This window comes from Myxine glutinosa, chromosome 13 (assembly GCF_964187855.1).
Source record: "Myxine glutinosa chromosome 13, kmMyxGlut1.1, whole genome shotgun sequence".
In the NCBI taxonomy this organism is placed as follows: Eukaryota; Metazoa; Chordata; class Myxini; order Myxiniformes; family Myxinidae; genus Myxine; species Myxine glutinosa.
In genome coordinates this window covers 77,718,592-77,740,234 of record NC_136273.1, presented here as the reverse complement: position 1 = coordinate 77,740,234, position 21,643 = coordinate 77,718,592, and the positions used below count along the sequence as shown (strand labels likewise).

Below are 21,643 nucleotides of genomic sequence, written 5' to 3'. Positions count from 1 at the left end.
TCGAGTGTGGATCCTATTCCGATCCCTCGTGCCTCTCAAACTCCACCGAAAATCCAACACCACCCCGATCCAAAATGAAAGCTACCCTACTCCACCAATTTAAAATGAAGTTTACCTTCACAAATTCTCACAATGACCTCAACAAATTTCTTTAAAACTCCTCGGAGCCTGAGTCGGAGTAGAAATAAAAACCCTTTCGTTGGCTTGAGATCTTGGGGTCTTGAGTTTGAGCACCTGCCATCCATTGAATTAACACCAGGTGGGTTGACCCAGCCTGTCATCCTTCCGAGGTCGGCCACGGGCTGCACACCAACCACAACCACCAGGTTATCTTCCATCTCTACCCAACATCTTTTCCATCCTCATTAACTCTCCCCAAGTCTTCCCAACTAGTTAGATTCCTGTTTGCTTCCCTCTTCCTGGTTGTTCACCCCCTCGTTACATCCATCTGTTCGCCCACCTACGGTATCCCCTTCTTCTTCCATATTACTAAACTTTATTTAATAAACTAACTAATTAATTAAATGACCTTTCGTTCCTTTTTTGTCTTCTTGGAAACTGTTCTGTTAAGATTCCATCGACTTTCGATTATTAGTCCCCTACCGGTGTACACCGGAGGGGACTATAGGTTTGCACTCCGTCCCTCCGTCTGTCAGTCTGTCAGTCCGTCACGCAAAGAACAGTTTTCCGGACTTTTATTCTAAACTCTTAATGTTAATGATTTCAAACTTGGCACATGGTTTCCTCATGAGAAGTTACAGATCAAGTTTGAACTTCACGACGTTTCGATCATTTTTGACAAAGTTATGGCACTTTGAACTTTGGTAATTTCCCCAACAGTGTTCTGGACGACAGACTGCCGGTAGGGGACATGTATTGCAGCGCAATACTCAGAATGCTCGTTAGTTATTGGTAACCTTGCACCTAATGTTCTTGCAAAGGCTCCGATTAATTTACCAGAAATATTGCGCTCCCTTCAATTCCCCACATGGTTTTGAGGATAAAGTACGGGAAAATGTTGTGTGTGCGTGTGCGTGTGTGTGTACGGTACAAACACAAACTCATCCATCTTGTTTGCAGTCCACCAGGCGATCACGAAAGGGTGTTGTCACAACACGGTGGTGCCTGGCGACAGGACGACGAGGTTGACCAAGGGAAGGCAAGTAGTGAAAGTTTTGGAATGTACGATTATTTGTTTTGCTCTTCAGAAGGTTTTCATAACACTTTGGGTCCAAGCAAAGCCATCCAATCGGCGTTTCTTGTCCTTGCAGTTTGAAAACGCCGAAGATGCCGATTGGTCATTCAGCACAAAGTAAGAATGGCAAATCAAACTTGAAAGAGCGTTCAGAGATTGCAGATTCTCGACATGACTTGTTATGTGTGGTGTGTAGATGACTCATTGATGACATAGATTGAGGTTCATATTTTGAACAAACAGACCTTTTTGGACAAACACACAAACAGGTAGTTATCGCCATTTTGATGTTTTAAGTAGGGGAATGTCAGACCAGATCAATCGATATACAGTACCTACGAATCTTCAATTTCGCAAGTACCAGCCCAATTGCAATACCCTCTCATCTGGTGAGAGTCACAAGTAAACCAAAATGATTGTTGTGCACCTTGGTAAGCCGTGAAATGTTTAACGTGACATTGTTTTGTATTTATCCAAAGCACGACCGCGGCAGACTTTGATTTGCTGAAAATCCTTGGAAGGGGATCTTTTGGAAAGGTAAAGTTGTGTGAATAACATTATCCGATTTGTCCTTTTCAACAAAAACATGTCGTGAATCACTTTTGTGGAATGAAACAAAATGTAAAGCTAACTACAGATTGATGAACAGATGTCCAAAGTCTACGAGAAAATTGAGATGATTCTTCGGTGCCGCAACTGTCGATATATTTATTTTTAATCAAGAATCTATCATTTCCTTCGTAGATTTGCGAATTCAAATATTTACTCCAACACGTAGAATCCTTTATCGAAGTTCAATTTTCCCTTTAAATATTTGCAATTCCAGGTCCTATTGGGAAGGCACAAGAGTTCGGGGAAGTTCTATGCTATCAAGGTTCTTCAGAAGTCTTCGATTTTACAGAACGAAGAGGTAAAGTATTGTCTGTCCAAAACTTTTACAGCCAAATGAAGTGGAAAATGCTTTACCAACGTCTTAGTTAATCGCATCAAAAACTAAAATGGCACTCGGTAGAGAGCATACCTCCGCCAGACTGAACTGTTTACGTTTGTATCCCACTGATAGGCCGGATCTGGACCCCAAACAAAATCGAATTGCCTTATTCTTATCACCGACCTAACTGATCAACCAAGTTTTGTCATAACCCGTCCACAACTTTTTGAAATATTATGCTGTATATAATTCTGACAAGTCCCTGGTGTTGGGCTAGCGGCTAGGGTGCCGGCTTAGGATAGGATCCTAGGATCCTGGGTTCGAATCCCGGTCAATCGCTGAATTAACGCCAGGGGGGTTGACTCAGCCTGTCATCCTTCCGAGGTCGGCTAATTGAGTACCAGTTCACTGGTAATTCCCTGCTTGTCGTTAAAGGCGGCAAAAAGGGTTGGCGTCAGGAAGGGCATCTGGCCGTAAAACATTGCTTCAAAAAGGGGACCGAAAAACAACAACAACCACAGTTCCCGAAAAAGGCCAACCCCCGCTTGCGGGGAAAAATGGCCTCTAAAGGTGGTTTTTTATTATTTTTTTATATAATTCTGACAGCATAATATTGTTACATTCGTGGGGGTAGGTGAAGAATTGCCATAATGGAGATAGGAACGTGTGGTATTAGCATGGACCGCTTACGAGTAGGAAGCCCATTTAGATGTACATAAGTAGAAAAAATCTGTGAGCTTCAGGTTGTTTGTTTCACCACATGGAGGGCGGTTTTTGTATTAGTGAGATAGGGCTTAAGGATCATTTCCAGTATGTAATTGCCTTCTGTGATTTTTCCCCTGTTTTTATTTTTTATTTTTTACAACTACCAGGCCGCCATGCAAAACTCCATTAACCAACCACAACAGCCGACATAATGCCGACAGAGACCCGGACATTACTATCAGTAAATAAGCCCTGCCTCCGACGATCGTAATCGGCAATAAGCCCCACCCAGTAGAGGAGAATCGGTGGGCAGTCAAGAAGGCCGAAAGGCCCCGCCCCCAAAGTGCATGATTGGACAGAGTGTGATGCCAGAGCTGGAGAGACTTCGAGAACAGAGGAAGAACCAGTCTCGCTCTCTCTGGTGCTGGCTTTGTGGCGGGCGGTCGCGTTTCTCGTGTGCGCCGTGAACGGAACATTTCGGAGCTTTGCGAAGCCTTTGCCATGTTTAAGGAGGGGGTGTTGTCCTACTCGGTGCTTTTCGGGGGAAGATAGCTGCGTCTTGCTTGGTGGTGCAAGCGAGGAGGGGCTGGTTGGCTGTTTGCTTTCGCACCTGGGCGTTTTTCGCACCTGGGATGTTGTCCTACTCGGTGCTTTTCGGGGGAAGATAGCTGCGTCTTGCTTGGTGGTGCAAGCGAGGAGGGGCTGGTTGGCTGCTTGCTTTCGCACCTGGGCGTTTTTGGCGCCATTGCTGGAGCGTTTTTCCACGCGGGTGGCTGCACGGACTGCCGCGACAACCAAGCTCCCCAGCGCATTTTTGCACCAATTTTAACGGGTTAAACGGACACTAATTTTGTTCCAAGTAAATCTATGATTAGCTTTGCAACGGTACTATTTCTATTATTGCATGACAGAAGTAACCCTTTAGAATGAAGCAGGACACATGGACAGACAGACACTTCTCCTTTAAGTAATGCAGCAGATTTATACAAGGGCTGGCTTGGTGGAGATGGGGGAGGTGAACGAAGGTGAGGAAGCATGTGGGACAAATGGGGAGTTAAGGTAATGTATGGGAAGATGGGTAAGGAAAACTCCCATTTTTTTGTGTGACACAAGTCAAAGTCCTCTGAAGATGTTCTACAATGTCTACAAAGAAATGGTTCAATAGTTCGAACCCCGGCTGAGTTATACCAATGACGTAAAAACATGTGCTGCATCCTTGCTTGATAATGAGCATTTAAAAAGGATATAGTGTGGACAAACAACCATCTAAATTAGTACCACTAGTGCAGGCTTGGTTGGGCCTAATAGCCTCCGTCCTCTTAAGCCATAAGGGAACTCATTATTATTATTTAAATAAGTCTGCACAATTCCTAAGGCATAATTAGAAACATGAACTTTAACCACAGGTTGGACACATCATGGCGGAGAGAAATGTTCTCGCTAAGAGCCTCAGACACCCTTTCCTCGTGGCTCTGCACTGCTCATTTCAAACGGCAGACAAACTGTACCTGGTGTTGGACTATGCCAATGGTGGCGAGGTAAGTGCAAAGCAAACATTTATAAAATACCCTCCCTTGATTGATTTTAAAAAATAATTGCAAGAATATTGTTACCATACATTATAGAGCATGTTTGATATAATACGGTATAACATCACATGATGTTGGTGAAGCAAGGAAATGACAACATCTTTGCCTCTGGTATTATTGAACTCATTTAATTTGAAATGCGCAGCACTTAGAGAAAATAGCTGCTGTGAATTTCCCATGAGTAATTTCTCTCTCAAGTAGATTAACTGGAATGCATGTGATGTCATATCATATTGTTGTAGCCGTTGGGCTGGCCTGGTCCAAATCCTGACAAACTGCGTAGAAGCGGTCATGACGGCCGACTGATTCGGTCATTCCGAGCTGGAACACGGGCCTGTCTGCCATGATACCTAGCTCCAATGGAACCACCGAGCCAGTCATCGTGTCATGCTGATCACTGCAGTGCACCGCTTCACTAATGGCACGGTCTCATCCTGTGTGCTAATGTCCGAAACCCAATCTGCCCTTTAATGGGTGTGTATAAACTAGTGATCAAGACATTCAAATTCATAATACAATACAATTGAGTGGTTTTATAATTTATTTGAACAAACACAGGGTGGAAATGCAAGATAAAGCAAAACAGCAAAACTAAAACGGCACTCGGTAGAGCGCATACCTCTACCAGGCTAAACCAAAAAAATCTAATCGGCTTGTTCTTGTCACCTAACCAACTCATCCCCCAAGTTTTGTCCAAATCTGTCCAACGTTTTGAGATGTTGTGCTATTGGTCCTATATCTGTTTTGGTCCTATATCTCTATTTGAAGAATCGCTTCAAAAATTCTCATATCCAGATCCAGATCTTCACCAAAATCTAATCAATATGACCTTGTCACAGACCCAACCTCTCCAAGTTTCGTTTGAATCCATCCTTAACTTTTTGAGATATCATGCTCACAAACAGACAAACAAACAAACTGGAGTGAATACGTAACATTCGTCCACTTTTGGTGGCGGAGGTAATGAACTCTCTGCCAATATACTCGCACATGACTCAACAAATGAATGGCTGTTCCTTAATATACAAGTCCTTAAGGCCTCAGGCATGCCACAGAAGAAAAGACCTGAAGAGCGATGAGACTGAAATACCGAAGGCTGTGCAGAGCAGGATGCAGAGAGCCCCAAGTGGAGAAACTCACCAGTGGGACAACAGGTCATGGCCACTGATTCTTCCGCCTCTGGAACAAACTCCCTCACTCTCTTCAATCCCACTCCTCCCTCCAGGTCTTTAAAACAGCTGTTCACCACCATCTCTTATCTTCCCCCATCCAAAACCTTGATCTTTTCTACCCCTGCTAATTAAACCCCAAATCCACTTTTTTGAAATACCAACTTCTGTCCTGGAAGTCCTTGGTGTCCTTGTGTTTTAGACTTCTCCCACCCCCCCTTCCCACGCATCTCCCGATGTCCCTGCTCTCAAATGTTGTTTGTGTGCTTCCCCTTCTCTCCCCATCTTGTCTACCGCTCCCTCCTTTTATATATTTTGTTTGTCTGTTTGAATTGTTTGTGAAATAAATGTTAGCTTTCACGTGCCTCGATTCTGTATACAAAAAAAAAAAAAAAAAATTGAACCCGGCTCGAGGAGGAAAGTGGGTGCAACCTGCTGTGGGGCGCATGGCTCGAGCCCTGGCAGCACAGCACAGGCTTCATTAGGGATGGAATCCTGTTGTCGCTTGTGTGCAGTTTCACCGTAAGCTCAGTGTGCCTCTGACACCCTGCTATTTGTGTCACCCCCATTTATAGCTGCCACTCATCCCCCCTGTACCAGTCAACCCTCCCTCACAGCTGTGTCATCTCTAGCCCCTCCCCACATAGTCACTATTGGTTCGCACTCAGTTTGTGGGTGGGGCTGCCATCCTTCCTGATTTGTCATTCAGCGCATTTGGTGCGCTTTGCATCATGATGGCTGTCTCTCCCACCTCAAGTTGGCGCCTGATGGCCTGTTGGACATTTCAGAATAATATTTAAGACAGATTACAAAGGTAAGAACATTAAAAAAAAAAAAGGTATGAAAGGAAAGCAGTTTTAGACAAAAAGCATGTGGGGAAGGTCAACAATGGATTTCTGCACACAACACAACACGTATTCTGTATCAATTAAATTACATCACTGTTGGTAAAGCATGCAATAGGGGAAATAACTACCGAGATACTATGCAAAGTTACCTCCTACAAGTCATTCCCACCACAATATGATGTCACATATGCATTTACGTGTATGGCTGCCACCAAAGAAATTACCCATAAGGAAATTCACAGACATTACTTTTGCTATCTATTGATGCTTTCTTGCAATACAATACAATTGCTTTTCGTACAATAATTTGAAACAATAATTTGATAATGATTGGATCTAATAATTCTCCTTTGTTTAACTTTGCATTGTCTCGATTTCAGAAGAGCCGGCCAGGTGGGCTTACCTTGATAAAAAGTTAGTCCCGTATCAGGGATGCCTGCATTCATTTCATCATGTGGAATATCATTCCCCCACTCCCTTCAATCCCACTCCTCCCTCCAGGTCTTTCTTTAAAACAGCTGTTCACCACCATCTCTTATCTTCCCCCGTCCAAAACCTTGATATTTTCTACCCCCGCTAATTCACCCCAGATACACTTTTTTGAAATTCCAACTTCTTTCCTGGAAGTCCTTGCAGTGTCCATGTGTTTTATACCTCTCCCACCTCCCCCCAAGCCCTCTCCCTCCCACAGTTCTCTCGATGTCCCTGCTCTCAAATGTTGTGTTTGTGTCCTTCCCCCTCTCTCCCCATCTTGTCTACCGCTCCCCTTATTTTGTGTTTTATGTGTCGGTTTGACTTTTTGTGTGATTAATGTTAGCTCTTTCACGAGCCTCGATCTTGTATTAAAAAAAACCAAAAAAAAAAACCTTTTCTTGAATTGTTTGGTTAAACATTTCCCAACATGTTATATTTTACTTTACCTCCGTAGTGTAGCTCTATCTATTCTTCCATTGCAGTTGTTCTTTCATCTGCAGAGAGTAGGAAGCTTTCCCGAGGCCCGGGTTCGATTCTACGCTGCCGAGATCACGAGTGCAATTGGCTTCCTTCACTCCATCAATATAATCTACAGGTATCTTGTGTTAACTGTAGTCCCTTATCCTGTGTTTGGGGTTGTTTGTTCAATTGGCCCAAGGCAGGTACCAGTGCTGGCAGGTGGATACGGCACATACGTGATGGGCCAAATGGCCTTCAAACACACCTCGATTAACATTTTGATAAATTATAATCATTTGTAAAAATGCAAAGTTGCGTTTGCAACACCTTAACTTTCAGGAAACGCAAATATTCATGCAATAACCAGTTATTCACATGTTTGCTGTCCTTTGAAGGGATCTGAAGCCGGAAAATATTCTTCTCGACTCCGAGGTATGGTGGAATTTTGATTGATATAAATTCGTTATAATTTCGAAAGCTTAATCTAACTATGGCTGAAAGTGTTTGCACTGAGTTAATTCAATCATTGTGTCATATTACGAATGTCACCGACATGAAAATACGTCCTTTTTTGAAAGCTGAAGCATAGAGGAATATGTGTGTAATTTTTGTTATTAAAACCTCAGAGTAACTTAAACTGGCACTAGAACATGTTACGTTTATAAGGGGGTAGTTGGTTTGAGGCCTTAAAGACCGTTTGGGTAGTTATTAGGACTTTTTGAACTTTGTATAGGGACTAACCACAGGAGCAGCAAGTTGCTCATGAGTCCGCTGAGGGAGGAGGAGGTTGCCCAAGACCTGAAGTGGCAGAGGGACGAGGTAAGTGGGCCCATTGACTGTAGACGTGTTTGGGCACCCGAGGCTCCCAAATTGTTTTAAGGATCGGCCTTGGGAGTTTTATCCACAGGCTGAATTTGGACCACAGGATCCGATATTGAAGTCTTCTCAGACATGCATTTACCGATCTTGTTCAAACTTCGCACAGTTAATGAATGACGGCTGACATATGCACGTCGATTCTTTTCGAGATCAGATCCAAGATGGCTGACTGGCAGCCATTTTGTTACTAAAACGTGTCCCCAACCATTTATTGAATATGCATGGTCCGATTTTGTTGAAACTTGGCACAAGCAGTCAACATCAAAGTACGTGATGGCATACAGATACACCTCACTGTATTTTGCGATCTGATCAAAGATGGCTGACTGGTAGACTGGCAGCCATTTTAGTTGTAAAAAAAACAAAAAAAACCCGATGAACACGTCAACAATTTCTCAGACATGCATTTACCGATCTTGTTTAAACTTGGTACACAGAAAATGAATGATGGGATACACATGCACGCCATTTTTATTTCGAGATCAGATCCAACATGGCCGACTGACGGCCTTTAACTCCGTACAGCAAAATTACTAAAACCACGGGGGCTATGACATTTTATGTCTTTTTCTTCTTGTTTTTTTCTTTCTGTGTTCACGATTCTGTGCCATCTGTCTTATGTGCATAAAAAAATAATTATTTATTTGTAAAGAGATATATGGTTGCGCCGCCATTTTCCCTTGCTGACGATTCGGCTTATTGATAACCCTCAGAGGGATTAAATTGTTAATCGCTCGGTTTAATTAACCACGTGTGTCATTTTAGACATGCACAAGATTAATTACACGGCACGCAACTGCTTGGGTGTTGTGTCGAATAAACTCGCTGAGTGCCTGGGAAAAAAAAAAAAATGTACAGGCTGTAAATTACATAAGGGACCGATTTGCTTTGCTGGCACAAACATTCCTTCATAGCTTGGAGGAAAACTTTTTGATTACTCCTCATATCTTGGTGGAGATAAAATCCCATTTACATGTTTATTTACATAAACAAACGAACATACTATAAATTGCACTCTCCGAGATGGTGACAGCAGCTCTCTTAGCTATTTGATTTGTGAAGGCCTTGGATTTGAGTACGCAATTCATCAATACCCACACTCACAACTTTGGAAGAGTTGATATGATAAACTTTTTGGAAATGGAAATGATCAACCTGCAATGAACCCGCTCACAAACGCAATGTGTAATGAAGTAAAGTTAGCGAGGAAAACATTCCAAGTTTGAGTATGGATGCCACCTTGCCAACGCCCCTTTCACGTAACCACAAATCGGTGCAATCGGCACAGAGTGTGATGAGAATTTAAAATCTCACCGGTTAGCTCGAAAGAGGAAACAAGGTCGCTGGGAGGTGTGGGAATGATGATGCGCTGTGTGATGATCTTACTTTTGGTGGCTTTGAGATAATGGATTCAAAATTATTCTGTTTAGGGACACATCAAGCTAACGGATTTTGGACTCTGCAAGGAGGGTCTTCGTCCCAAAGGCACCACGTCCACTTTTTGTGGAACAGCAGAGGTAAGCAGGAGAGACTAGACTTTCTCTGCTAGACGTGCAGTTGCAGAATTTTCATGTGGATTCTTTGAGAAGTTCTTGTGCACAAATCCAATCAAATTCTGTTACAAGTTCAGGAATGATGTATGGATAATTGGAGATGGTAGCACGTAGCATCATTCAGACACCTTTGAGCAGGATGCCCCGACAGCAATGTGCTTTGTAAATCTATTGCAATATCATCTACAAATGTAGGCTTTAGAGCTGGCTATCCACTGGCTTTTTCATTATTAGTGGCAGGGTCTATATGATTAGTAGATAAAAGGACAATTGTATCTTTATGTCGACGAGCAGAGTACCTACCCGATGGGAAATCTTGTTCCAAGCATGCAACACGTTCTTCTGACATACCTTTATTGGGCGGTGTATAGGCAACTGGCAGCTGCCTCAATCCCAGCAGAAAATAAAAAATAACCCGAGTTACGCACATGAGGTAACAAGATGCCTACTGCTTACAATTCAAAACACCTCACTGGAAAACGTGGGGACAAGAATACTGTACTGTAAAGGTTTGGACTTGTAATACCCTCTCCCACCTGGGGGTGGCGATAGATGATACACATTTACATAGAGAATTCATGTCCCTCCCCCTTCGTCCTCGACCACCGGCAAAAAACACCCCTATGCACTAATTGGGGGTCACGCTGACCCTATGTAGCAAGTCTAGATGTAATCGGCCCAGAACTGTAGGAGGAGTACACACACACACACACACACACCCGATCTGACGTGTGGATGCAACATGGGTATGAGGGCTGAAATGGTCTTTTCCTGCTTTCTTTGTGTCCTTGTAGAATCTTCATTGAATTCACTTTGGAAAAGAAAATATTCTTCCCATGTCCTCCTCTGTCCCCTTTTTCTACTATCACAGTACCTGGCTCCAGAGATCCTGCAGAAGCAGCCATATGATAGAACAGTGGACTGGTGGTGCTTGGGGTCTGTCACCTACGAGATGCTCTTTGGAATAGTAAGATGCACTAGAAGTCGTGTTTATCATAAATGGCACACTTCGTCAGTGTGTTTTGGGTAACGAGGCTATCCCGACTGTGAAGTTCTTGGAGATGACATAAAACCAAACCCCTCCTGCAACCTTTGTACTCAAACGAAGCTGGATATAAATCAAGATGGATGTTTCTGACATTCAAAAAGACTTTATCCACATTTTGATCCGCATTATGTTTTTATTTTTAGGTCGAGCGCATACCTCCACCAGGCCAAACAATTTCCATTTTGTATCCCACTGATAGACCGGATCTGGATTCGGACCTGAACCAAAATCTAAGTGGCTTGTTCTCGTCGCCCAGACAACCTGTCCACCAAGTTTCATCTGAATCTGTCCATAACATTTTTATATAATCGAGCTGTTTTTCATTTTTGGGCCTATCTCTCAATTGTGAAGAATCACTTAGAAAATTCCAGTATCCGGATTCAAATCTTTACCAAGACCTAATCGTTCCATCCTTGTCTCACGCCCAACCTGTCCACCAAGTTTTGGCCGAATCCGTCCATAAAGTTTTGCGATATCGTGGTCACAGACAAACAAACAAACAAACAGGGGTGAAAACATAACATCTTGTCCTCAATCACTTTTGTCCTCAACATGGTTTGTTTTATCTTAATTTTTTTAACTAAATATAATATTCATCTAATTACCACAAATCTGTCACTGCAAAACTAAAATGGCACCATGAATGTTCCATATCACCGTCGTCATTTAAAAAAAACTTTTTAAAAATCGAGGCTCATTGAAGGGTGGGGTGACGAACTGACAGTGGGACACAATAAGCAAGGCAATGAACGAACAGGAAGAGAAGAGGGAAGGAAGCACAGTGGCCTGCAGCACAGGGTTGGGTTAATGTGGGGACAAAATATCATGGGTAGAGATAGGGGATGACATGAGCGGGCGGTACACCGCCGTCTTGAAGCCCAACAGGGACGATTGGTATAGAACAGCCTCAGGACAATTAAGAGCCCTCATCTTGTATTTGTCTATCAAACCCTATCCGTTTCCACCCCAGCCACCCTTCTTCGAGCAGGACACCGCCACCATGTACGAGTGCATTTTGCACCAACCACTGTGCTGTCCCTGCACGGCATCGCCATGTGCACGGGTCTTCCTCGCAGGCTTGCTGTGCAAAGAACCCAGAACCCGCCTCGGAGCAGCTGCTGACTTTGTACGTGTATGCAAATTCGTTTGGTTAAATAACGTGGATTGATTATTAGTTACTGAAATCACCCCATGGCTTGGTGATGCAGCCTTGGTCAAACTGAGCAATGTCGGGCCAAGAAAAGTTTTTATTTGGTTTTTTAGCCACGTCGCAAGACGCTGGTCATAGAGTGCCCTCTGCTGTTGTTCTTGTACTTCTTGTTCTTCTTGTTGTTCTTGCAGAGAAGACAAAACCTCAAAGCTCCACCCATTCTGGGAACCATAGCTCCACCCATTGTGGGAGAGGCTTAATATAAACAAATATCCACCATTTTATTAACTCGCATAGCTTTGAGGCCTGTTTTGTAGGCCCGTGGTGTCTTCCTCTCTCACACAGTTTTATTTCAAATCAAATTCGATATATCATTTCATTTTTCAGTCGCTAACATAGTTTTAGACTCGGTTGAAAAAAAAACGGGAATAAAATCCGATGAAAGTTGCCCTTTATAGAACGAAATGAATTCTCAAAGGCCTGTAACTTCAAGTCCATTGAGATTTTTTTTTTTTAATCGCGGCATGGTCAGTCATACACCGCCCGAAATAACAGACGGGAAAATGCCGAGATATATTAAAAATTCGTCGCCACACACGGGAAATTGCCGAGATATATTTTCACTTTGCACAAAAATAACATCAAGTAATCGAATCAATAGGAATGTCCTGTGCCTATAACATCGACGTTATAGGCACAGCTGCATCTAGGCATTGTGTAACATCGACGCGGCTTTTGTTTTAATTAAAACTTTTTGTACTTGTTTTTTCATAAACTCAATGCAAGCAAAAATATTTTGAGCATTTGATTGGATGATCATTTGAACAAATTTAATCTCAAGTTCTCGCTATTATAATTCCAGTATGTAACAGTAGCGTTTCAGGAGTCACCCGTGAAGGAAAAATCTGCCTTGAAGCTTGCGTCAAAGATTCCTGTATGACATCATAACACAACAGGTGGCCTTAATGATATCATGAGCATTCCACTGATATGCTCATCGATTGGATTCTACAGGATACCAGAAGCCTGGTGTTGGGTTAAAGGTAGGGATGGCTGGCTTAAGATCTTAAGGTCTTGAGTTTGAGCCCCTGTCGACCTGTCGTGCTGTTAAATAACACCAGGTGGGTTGACTCGGCCTGTCATCCTTTCGAGGTCAGCAAAACGAGTACCAGCTTCCTGTAAACGGGGCACTACATCAGCGGCACTCCCAGCATTGATGCAACCATAGGCTACATATAAATAATAATAAACATGATACCAGGGTTATCCTGAAACCAGATTCTCAATAAAAGTCATGCACAACGTTATGATTGGCAAATGAAAGTAGGAACATATTTATTGTACTAATGTCCCAGATAATACTCTTTACCTATAAAGGGAATCGTGAGCGTCGTTTTTACTTTTTGCTTTCCCCCTTTTGTGCCTTTTCAATGTACAGGACGAGATCAGCAAACAGAAGTTTTTTGCACAAATTAATTGGGAGGACTTGAATTCCAAAAGGATACAACCACCTTTCAATCCCAACGTGGTAAGTGTTTGATGTACCGACTCCACAATGATTGCAAACAACATTGGAGACCAGCCATGCTTCGGGGAAAGGAGCCAACTCACCTGTCTGCCAAGTGAATGTTAAAGATTCCCTGATATCTTTTACAAAAGTAGGCCTTGAGGCCTGTGCCTTGCTAAGTCATAGAGCTAACCATCTTACCAAAGACCTTTTTCGATTAGATATTGTTGCTTCCAGGCTGATCAACACTGACGCTGGACATATGGACCAAACTGGCTTTAACTCCCTCAGACTGCGTCAATTGTTAAGGCTTCATGTGCACGCTGTTGAGGCGAAACACGAAAACCTTAACTCTTTTAAAACAGACGGGTTTATTCCTGAACACAAAAGCAGGGAAAGGTTGAATCCAACGGCAGGGTGGAAGGGAATATAAATTGAGGAATGCAATGAACAAGTAAATAATTATATACAATGAGGTCAAATAAATCTGAGGTGCCTCAATCCAGATTCAGTCACAGATGGGGGGGGGGGGGGGGGGGGGGTCACACAGATCAAACACTCACTATTTATTACAACGCACCACCCTCAACGTATGGTGCACATTCAAACAAGACATTCCTTACGACGTGTTCCTGTTTATTACATCGAGATTGGCGAACTACTTGCACACGGACTATGCTACTCTATATACTTCTATCTGTTCTATGATAATCTTCATCCCCCTCACCCCTTCAAATGTAATCATATAAATGGTGCCACTTCCATGAGTAATGTGTGGATCATATCAGGTGTTGTGAAATTTTATGTTTCGTTTTTTGTGTGTGTTTCTAAAGAGGTATATGGTTGCGTAAAGCAGGGACCCCCCACCCCCTATAAAAAATACCCCCCTACAAGTAACTAAAGCAGGGAGGACTAAGCAAAAATAAATTAAGATCGTCATACAAATCACGTGATTTTAAATCGTTTCAAAATGGTACAAACATCTTATCGCAGTGTGCTGGCACCAGTGTTGGCATCTATCCATCCAGTCAACTCTACCGCACCATGTGGGGGATGAATACAATCCTATGGGGGGAATAACCTCAAGCCAAAATCTTCGTCAATGTGGACACCATTTTTATTCCAGACAAAATATTTTGCATCCATTTTCATCAAAGATGACATCGCCTCCCAATTCAAGACGTACAATTTAGTCCACCATAGTCACACAGGTGTGGAGGTAGCACTCTTACAATTGAGCGGTTTAACCTGGATTTGATTCCTGATCAGACTCCAACCTTGATTGGCATTTCCCAAGCAGGGAATTAACATTATGAACATTAAGCTGGACGTCCCATCTCCAAGCATTAGTTGATGGACGTTAAAGATCCCAAAGCCTCCTTTGTAGAGAATAGGGGAGTTAAAGCTGACGTCCTGAACAAATTACAAATTCCTTCCACCTTCAGTTGAATGACAGGCCTGCCGGCTGTGGAAAAAAATGGGCCAAAAACCCAGACCCCATACAAAGGAGGGAATAATTGGAGCCAAAAACGTGATGGATTTTGGTCCACAATGACTAAATATTATATTGATACAGCCGTCGGGTTCGCATCCTGATGAACCACGTCAAAGCGGTCAAGGCGGACGACTGGTTCGGATGTTCCAGGTCAGATTACTGGCCTGTCCGCCACAATACCGAAGCTATTCGAATCACCTAGACAGTCAATGAATTACGCTGATTGGTGCCGTACTCCCATTCTCTAATAGCGACTGAGCAGAGTCACTGGGTGCAGGCATGGCCTCATCTGGGTGCTAATCACCCGAACCCAATCTGTCCTTTAGCAGACATGTACAATTCTCAGAGATCAGCAACACCCAAATGCACACCGAGACCAAGTGGTTTTAAGATGTATTGGCACTTAGGGTGGGGATACAATAAGGAAGCAAAAGCATTAATTATTAACCCCACTACCAAAAATATGAGCCCATGAACGAAAGGGGAATTCCTGAATCAAATTACTCTTTAAGGCCTCTTTCATATTGTTACAGACGCGGTTTTAGATGTTATGATGACCGAGCGGTGGTGTATTTAACCGCGTCCGAACAGTTACTCCCCGATTAGAACCCGATTCCACCCGACGTTGACCAGATCGCCCCACAGATATTCAATCGGGAAACCTCTAAAGCGACCGAAAGAGAAGGAAAAGAGAAAAAGACAGAGTACGGAGGAAGAACAGATTTATTATACACACACAAGCAAAAAGGAAGAGCGACCAAAATTATTTACAAGCAATGGATGGAAAAAACAGTCACACAGTGCATCGTTAGCTTATTCTACTCAATTTACTTAATCCCAAGACAACGAGTAGGACAGGACGTTCACACTTACACAGGGGATATTGCAGGCAGGTAGGGCTTGAGGTGGATTGCTTGAGAGGGAGGCAAGGTCGGAGGCAGCAGCTCTCAATTCCTCACGGTTTTGGCGGGAAAACTCTTCGTCGCGTATCCGCTGCTGTAGACGTCACGCGCTGGCTCGGCACACCTGCTCCTCTCCTGGTGGAGCCGTCTCCCTCTTTTCAGCGCATCTCTCCAAAGCTGGTTTCCTTTGCGAGTACCTCTCCTCTTTGGCTTGGAGCGTTTCGCATCTCACCGCTCCCCTTGGTGCCGCCTCTTCGCTCCTCTCCCAGGTCATCTCCCAAGTCATCTGGTAAAGCAGTCCCTTACAGTCGCTTTTATCACCTCGGGCGGAATCAAGCCGCCGGCTGCGAGGGCACGCCTACCGGGTCGCTCACCGCGGTGCTGATTGGCCATGCGACCCTCTGGCTCACTCCTCCCCTCTATGACGAGGTGGAGACACGCCTTTCTTCTCCGAGATTAGCACATGGGCAATGGCGGCCTGCGGGATTGAACACAACTCCCACCCCCTTGAAAGGAACTTTGGAGAGCGGAGATGTTTGGGGAAATTGCAAGGGCCTATGCTTATTTTGTTTGATACAATGCAAAGTCAATCTAGTGGGAAACACAGATTTAGCCTACATGGAATAAGGAAATACACTATTTAAAAAGATATATCGTGACCTGCATGTAAGTTTCATGGAATTAACTAGGAGGACGGCTGCGACCATTATTTACATTAACAGGGTGTTACCATACTTTTGTAACGTTCACATTGTAACGTTTTCACATTCGTTACACTTCCTCCAAAATTGTTACACTTCTCAAAAACCGTTACACTTCTCAAATTCGTTACACACTTCTCAAAACCGTTACACTGCACCCTCCTTTCTTCAGGTCCGTACTCGGGCCTACTAAACTTTAACTTAGTGTGACACGTAGGTGTAATTCCCTCTACAATCAACCTGACCCTGAGTGTGACAATCTTAAAACACAAATAAGTATGTCCCCCTATTGCATTGCACCCTGTCTAACAGACTCAAGCCCACAGCTAACCGAATTACGGAATTATTCTCAAACTATACATTTACGGTGGGGAGCATTATTTACAATGACGTTATTTCTTATTTACAACGCAACCCAGGACCTGTGTTTTTTTTTTGTTTCTTTTTAGGGAACAAGAAAAAGAAATTCCTGTTGGGAGGGAGGAGACAGCACGCATTGCATCGATGCACCAGTACCAATACCACCAAAGCACCCAAAAGCACCACAAGCACCAAAAAGCACCACAAAGCACCACTCGGTGCGCAGTCACCATGGTTCATAATAAACACAACAAAACAACTGGTGGTGGTCTTCTCTTTCTCTGCTGGGCCGATGTTCTTCCCGACGTCTTCTGGCTTCATGCGGCCTATTTGGAAATAATAAAAAGCACAACTTGTGTTCGTTTTTATTTAGGGCCTCAGGGGCCAACTAAGGGTGGTCCACCTGTTTGGCATAGGTGCCACCTTACCGAGGTCCGCAAGCAAGATTCCCTGGCCACTATGGCCGGTCTCCAACAGAGGTGCCCTGCCCCAGAACCTGGGGTCCATCAAGTGGTACTTGGCCGCAGAACAGCGGTCCATAAAGTGGTACATCAACGCAATGCATGCTGGTTCTGGGAATCTCGGGCGCACAATGGCCACCTCACGCACGCTCCCCTCGGCACCCAATGGCGCACAGGTCATGTGGGAGACAAAGGAAAGACAATTGAGCGAGGGGTAAGGTCACAAGGGTACACATCAATAAGGCAATGCAAGGCGAAATGCGTACGGAGGGCGAAGTGAGAAAGCTCGTCCCTACCGTACGTCACCCCCCTGTCACCTACCCTACCCTTGCCCTTACCCCATATGTACAAAATCTACACATTACCAATTCGTCACTACTGTCACGTCTTCCCCATATTTCCCCTATACCAAATTCGTCTCCACAATCCCTCGACTTCAAAATTTGCCATCACCAATTCATCATCAATCCTCATAAGGAGGGAGAGATGGAATTACGCACAATGTCACACCCACGTCATGATGCGTCTCACAATCCAAACATTTGCATCATAAAAAATAATCAAAACATGGCATGGTGTGGAGTACCTGTCACCTCAGGTGAGTGGATGCAGATGGTGCGAGGAGATCCTTCATCCTAACTATCCTCTAAATGATTTTAACACACTTTACACTACCCGGGGTCTTTCCCTGCCAATCCATTGGCCACTTACACTATGGGTTCTAAAAACCAATTCCCATTGACCAAACTGTGGTGCTTCTCAATTTGGGGTCTCACTCCCCCGATTCATCTCCCGGTGCCCTTGCACAATTTCTGGGCTGCGACGTGTAGCTCTCCCAGCAGGTCTACCCACCTGCACACCTCCACCACTGCAGTTGCCACCCGAGCTTACCTAGCTCCTCACCCTAACCTATCTAACTGGGGCAGGCCCCTCCTGGCTCTGTCACCCCACTCGGTGCCCTCTGGCACTGGGCTACCCGGGTCCGTCCTCCGGATCCTCGGGCCCCATCCACAACAACTACTACCGGCTCCCAGAGCCCACCTGCGGCCTCACCTGGCCGACATCCTCACAGTGGTGGAGCGCCCAACCAACTACACACACTAACAGGCTACACGCCCAGCCATTTCCACGACACTAATGCACCCATCCAAAGACCATTCTTTCACCCGCACCACAGATGCCAATATCCAACCACAATTTACCTATACCCTCTACCTAACACTTACACTACCCGCCCCGGGTATCCGTGATGGGGGTCCACTCTTCCCCCATTCACACCATCCACTCCACTCCACAATTTCCACCATACTCACTCCACGACCATCCATTCCAATACTCCAGATATTCCACACTACCATTTATTCCACATAGCCACATACACCTGTTGTTGCACACCTGTGCCCTCATACCTGGTGCCACCTGCACCCTCCTCCTCTTCCTGGACCATTTGGTCAACACAACACGCAATCACCACTACTCCCTCATACACTGCTCCATTCACCTGTTCAGTTGCACACCTGTGCAATCACACCTGTTCAATCTCAAACACACGGCATCATCTCAGCTAACTACTCCCCTCTGAAACTTGCGCTTCCCAGTCGTCCCTTTAAACTATTGCGCTCCCACGTCATTATCATCCACACTAAGCTACCTGCGTCCCCACTACAGGTATCAGTCACTTACTAACCTTAACGTTACCTAATGTCATCTCTTCTAGATCCCTATCATTATCCAAGCCCTCCCTGGCTCGGTTGTCATAGCCATCCCATAAACTATTGCGCATTTGCCCCCACTTGTGAGGGATGGTGGATTTGCCATCCCACCACATCGGGGGTCTCTCTATCAATTTTGCTCGTCCAAATTCCAACCAATTCAAAAATTTTCCATTTACTGCCAATTCTACCCACTATTATAAATTTCGTATCAAATCACGATCACTATCACTATCACCCGTCTACTTATTACATCCTCTCGGTGCGCCAATTCACGTCTACAGCCCGGCTTCGTACGGCCGAGCAATGAACGCGGGTCGTTTTGTGCCAGCGGCTGGATGCGTCCCGCGTTCGGGGCAGGGACGCGGGCTTACCCGAGCCGAGATCCCACGCACCACCTCGGCGTGGAGCCATCCAATGTCCCGATCTCGACCTGCCGGCACATCTCAACAAAACGTGGTCGCCATGACGACCCTTCCTATCCAGCTGCCCGCTCCGCCTAGTGGAGCCCGGACGCGGCCGTTTCAAGCTAGGCACAGCGTGGATCGCGTACGGCGGTTCTTTCGAAACCGCCGTGGTTCGGATCCCCGCTGGTCCTCGCGGCACGCGAAGCTGCCCGACGCGCACCGAGGGCCCGATTCGGCTATAAGTCGTTCTAACCTCTAACCTGGTTACCGTCGATGCTTCACCTGGATGCTTACATGCATACGCTACCCCTTTCTTGCTCATACATGCAGCCGTTTCCATGCTCCTCGTCGTACCTTTTCTTACACACCTCGGTACACTCATTCCGCTCACCGACTTGGTCACACACCTGACCACCGAACACCTTGGCACACATTCGTCGCTCGCACACCTCACCAACACACCTCTTCGCGCCCCTTTCTCGGTCACCTCCTTTGTGACAATCACAGGTGTGCTCTCACCCGCACACCCAACCACGTGCCTCACTACCAATTCCAGCGTGCATTCCCACTCACGCTCTACCATTCCAGGTGTGCATCCTTCCATTCCAGGTGTACATCCTCGCTCACCTGCCACAACCAACTCACGCTCCGTGTCACTCTCACTACTCTCACCTCCACTCTCGGTCGCGCACTCACCCTTACTCTCGACAGCGCACTCTTTCCTCATGCACCTGTCCGTTACACACCTTTCTCGCGCACACTCTTCCGCACATTGTCCCGTTACACCCTCTGTAACACTCACCACAGGCATGCATTCTCCCTTACTCTTGACAGCATGCGCTTTCCCCATGCACCCGTCCGTTACACACCTTTCTCGCGCATCCTCTTGCGCACACTTTTTCGTTACTTCCTCCGTAACACTCACCACACCGCGCTTCCCTGTGCTCCCTCGCACACGCGCTACGACCGACTCACTCCTGACGGCACACTCACTCCTCGGCGTGCACTTTTTCCTCACACACCCCATGGTCGGACATTCTCGCACACCTCTTTTTTCGCACACCTGACCTGTCGCACACTTCACCAACGGCCTTTCACGAACACCCGGATCCAAACCAATCCCCAAGCTGACTGAAGCTTTCCTCACATCATATACATTGCCACTCACCTCCGTACCTCGTCTCCGCACCTCCTTTGCCACCTGCAAACTCTTTATTCGGTTAGTGAGCATCACATCATGAGTTGAGCACCGACCTTGCACCAATTCCATTACCTCCTCCTGGATTTCTCTCTTAGTTTCTGTTAGTCTCTTCTTAATTTCACTCACCTCTTCTTCCACTTCCTCTAATTTTTGTTTAACCTCTTTTATTTCTCGGTGCGTCTCCTCAAGTTCGTCCTCTAAGGCTACCGTGACCGTCTCTATGTGCATCCTCACCTGCCGGTCCTTTGTCTCCATTATCTCTGTCACCTCGTCCACCCTCATTGTCAGTTCCTCACGTACCATCTGACATTGCCTCTGCGTCGCTATTAATTCGTTTTTAATTTCTTTTTGTGTCGCCTTTAACCCTCCTAGTACTGCAGTGTTCCTTTGAACCTGCTCCACTAACTTCGTTTGTCCCTCCGTCAGCTGTTCCACCTCCTCCGTCAGATCTTCTATTCCCCCTTGTAACTTAGCCGTATTATTTCTCACCTCTTTCTCCATACGCTTCTCACCTCGCTTTACCTCCTCGCGTATCCCCGAAACCTCCTCACTTACCCCTCGTCGTATTTCCCCCATCTCTTTTGTAGATGCCACCCTCATCTGTCCCAATTCATCCCTCTGAGCATCCAGTTTGGTTTCTACCCCGATTTTCACCTCCTCTATCTGCTCTCCCATTTGTTTGATTTCCCTGGCAGATTGTTCCCCTATTTCCTGCAATTTGTCCTCCATCCTATTTTCTAACCCCATTAACCCATTTTTTACCCCCTCTAACTGATTCTCCTGGGCAGCCATTCTATTTTCCACCCCCGTTAACCCATTCTTTACCTCTTTTATCCCGTTGTCTAACCCCTCAAAATTATTGTCTAACTTCTCAAATTTCTTGTCTAACTCCTCAAA

At 45.2% G+C, this 21,643-nt stretch overlaps 1 protein-coding gene across 4 annotated transcripts in view; it reads left to right on the top strand.

Annotated features, from left to right (window-relative positions):
- Nucleotides 1–21,643, top strand: part of LOC137439037 (serine/threonine-protein kinase Sgk2) — a 46,936-nt gene that overhangs the window by 20,807 nt on the left and 4,486 nt on the right. For all 4 annotated transcript variants that reach the window (XM_078767675.1, XM_068134638.2, XM_078767673.1 and 1 more), the window contains exons 3-13: nucleotides 1,081–1,159; nucleotides 1,272–1,312; nucleotides 1,675–1,732; nucleotides 2,022–2,105; nucleotides 4,238–4,369; nucleotides 7,394–7,506; nucleotides 7,766–7,802; nucleotides 9,680–9,766; nucleotides 10,674–10,769; nucleotides 11,821–11,976; nucleotides 13,439–13,528. In XM_078767675.1, coding sequence (XP_078623801.1) covers nucleotides 1,081–1,159; nucleotides 1,272–1,312; nucleotides 1,675–1,732; nucleotides 2,022–2,105; nucleotides 4,238–4,369; nucleotides 7,394–7,506; nucleotides 7,766–7,802; nucleotides 9,680–9,766; nucleotides 10,674–10,769; nucleotides 11,821–11,976; nucleotides 13,439–13,528 — 973 coding nt within the window. The remainder of the gene's footprint in view (nucleotides 1–1,080; nucleotides 1,160–1,271; nucleotides 1,313–1,674; nucleotides 1,733–2,021; nucleotides 2,106–4,237; nucleotides 4,370–7,393; nucleotides 7,507–7,765; nucleotides 7,803–9,679; nucleotides 9,767–10,673; nucleotides 10,770–11,820; nucleotides 11,977–13,438; nucleotides 13,529–21,643) is intronic.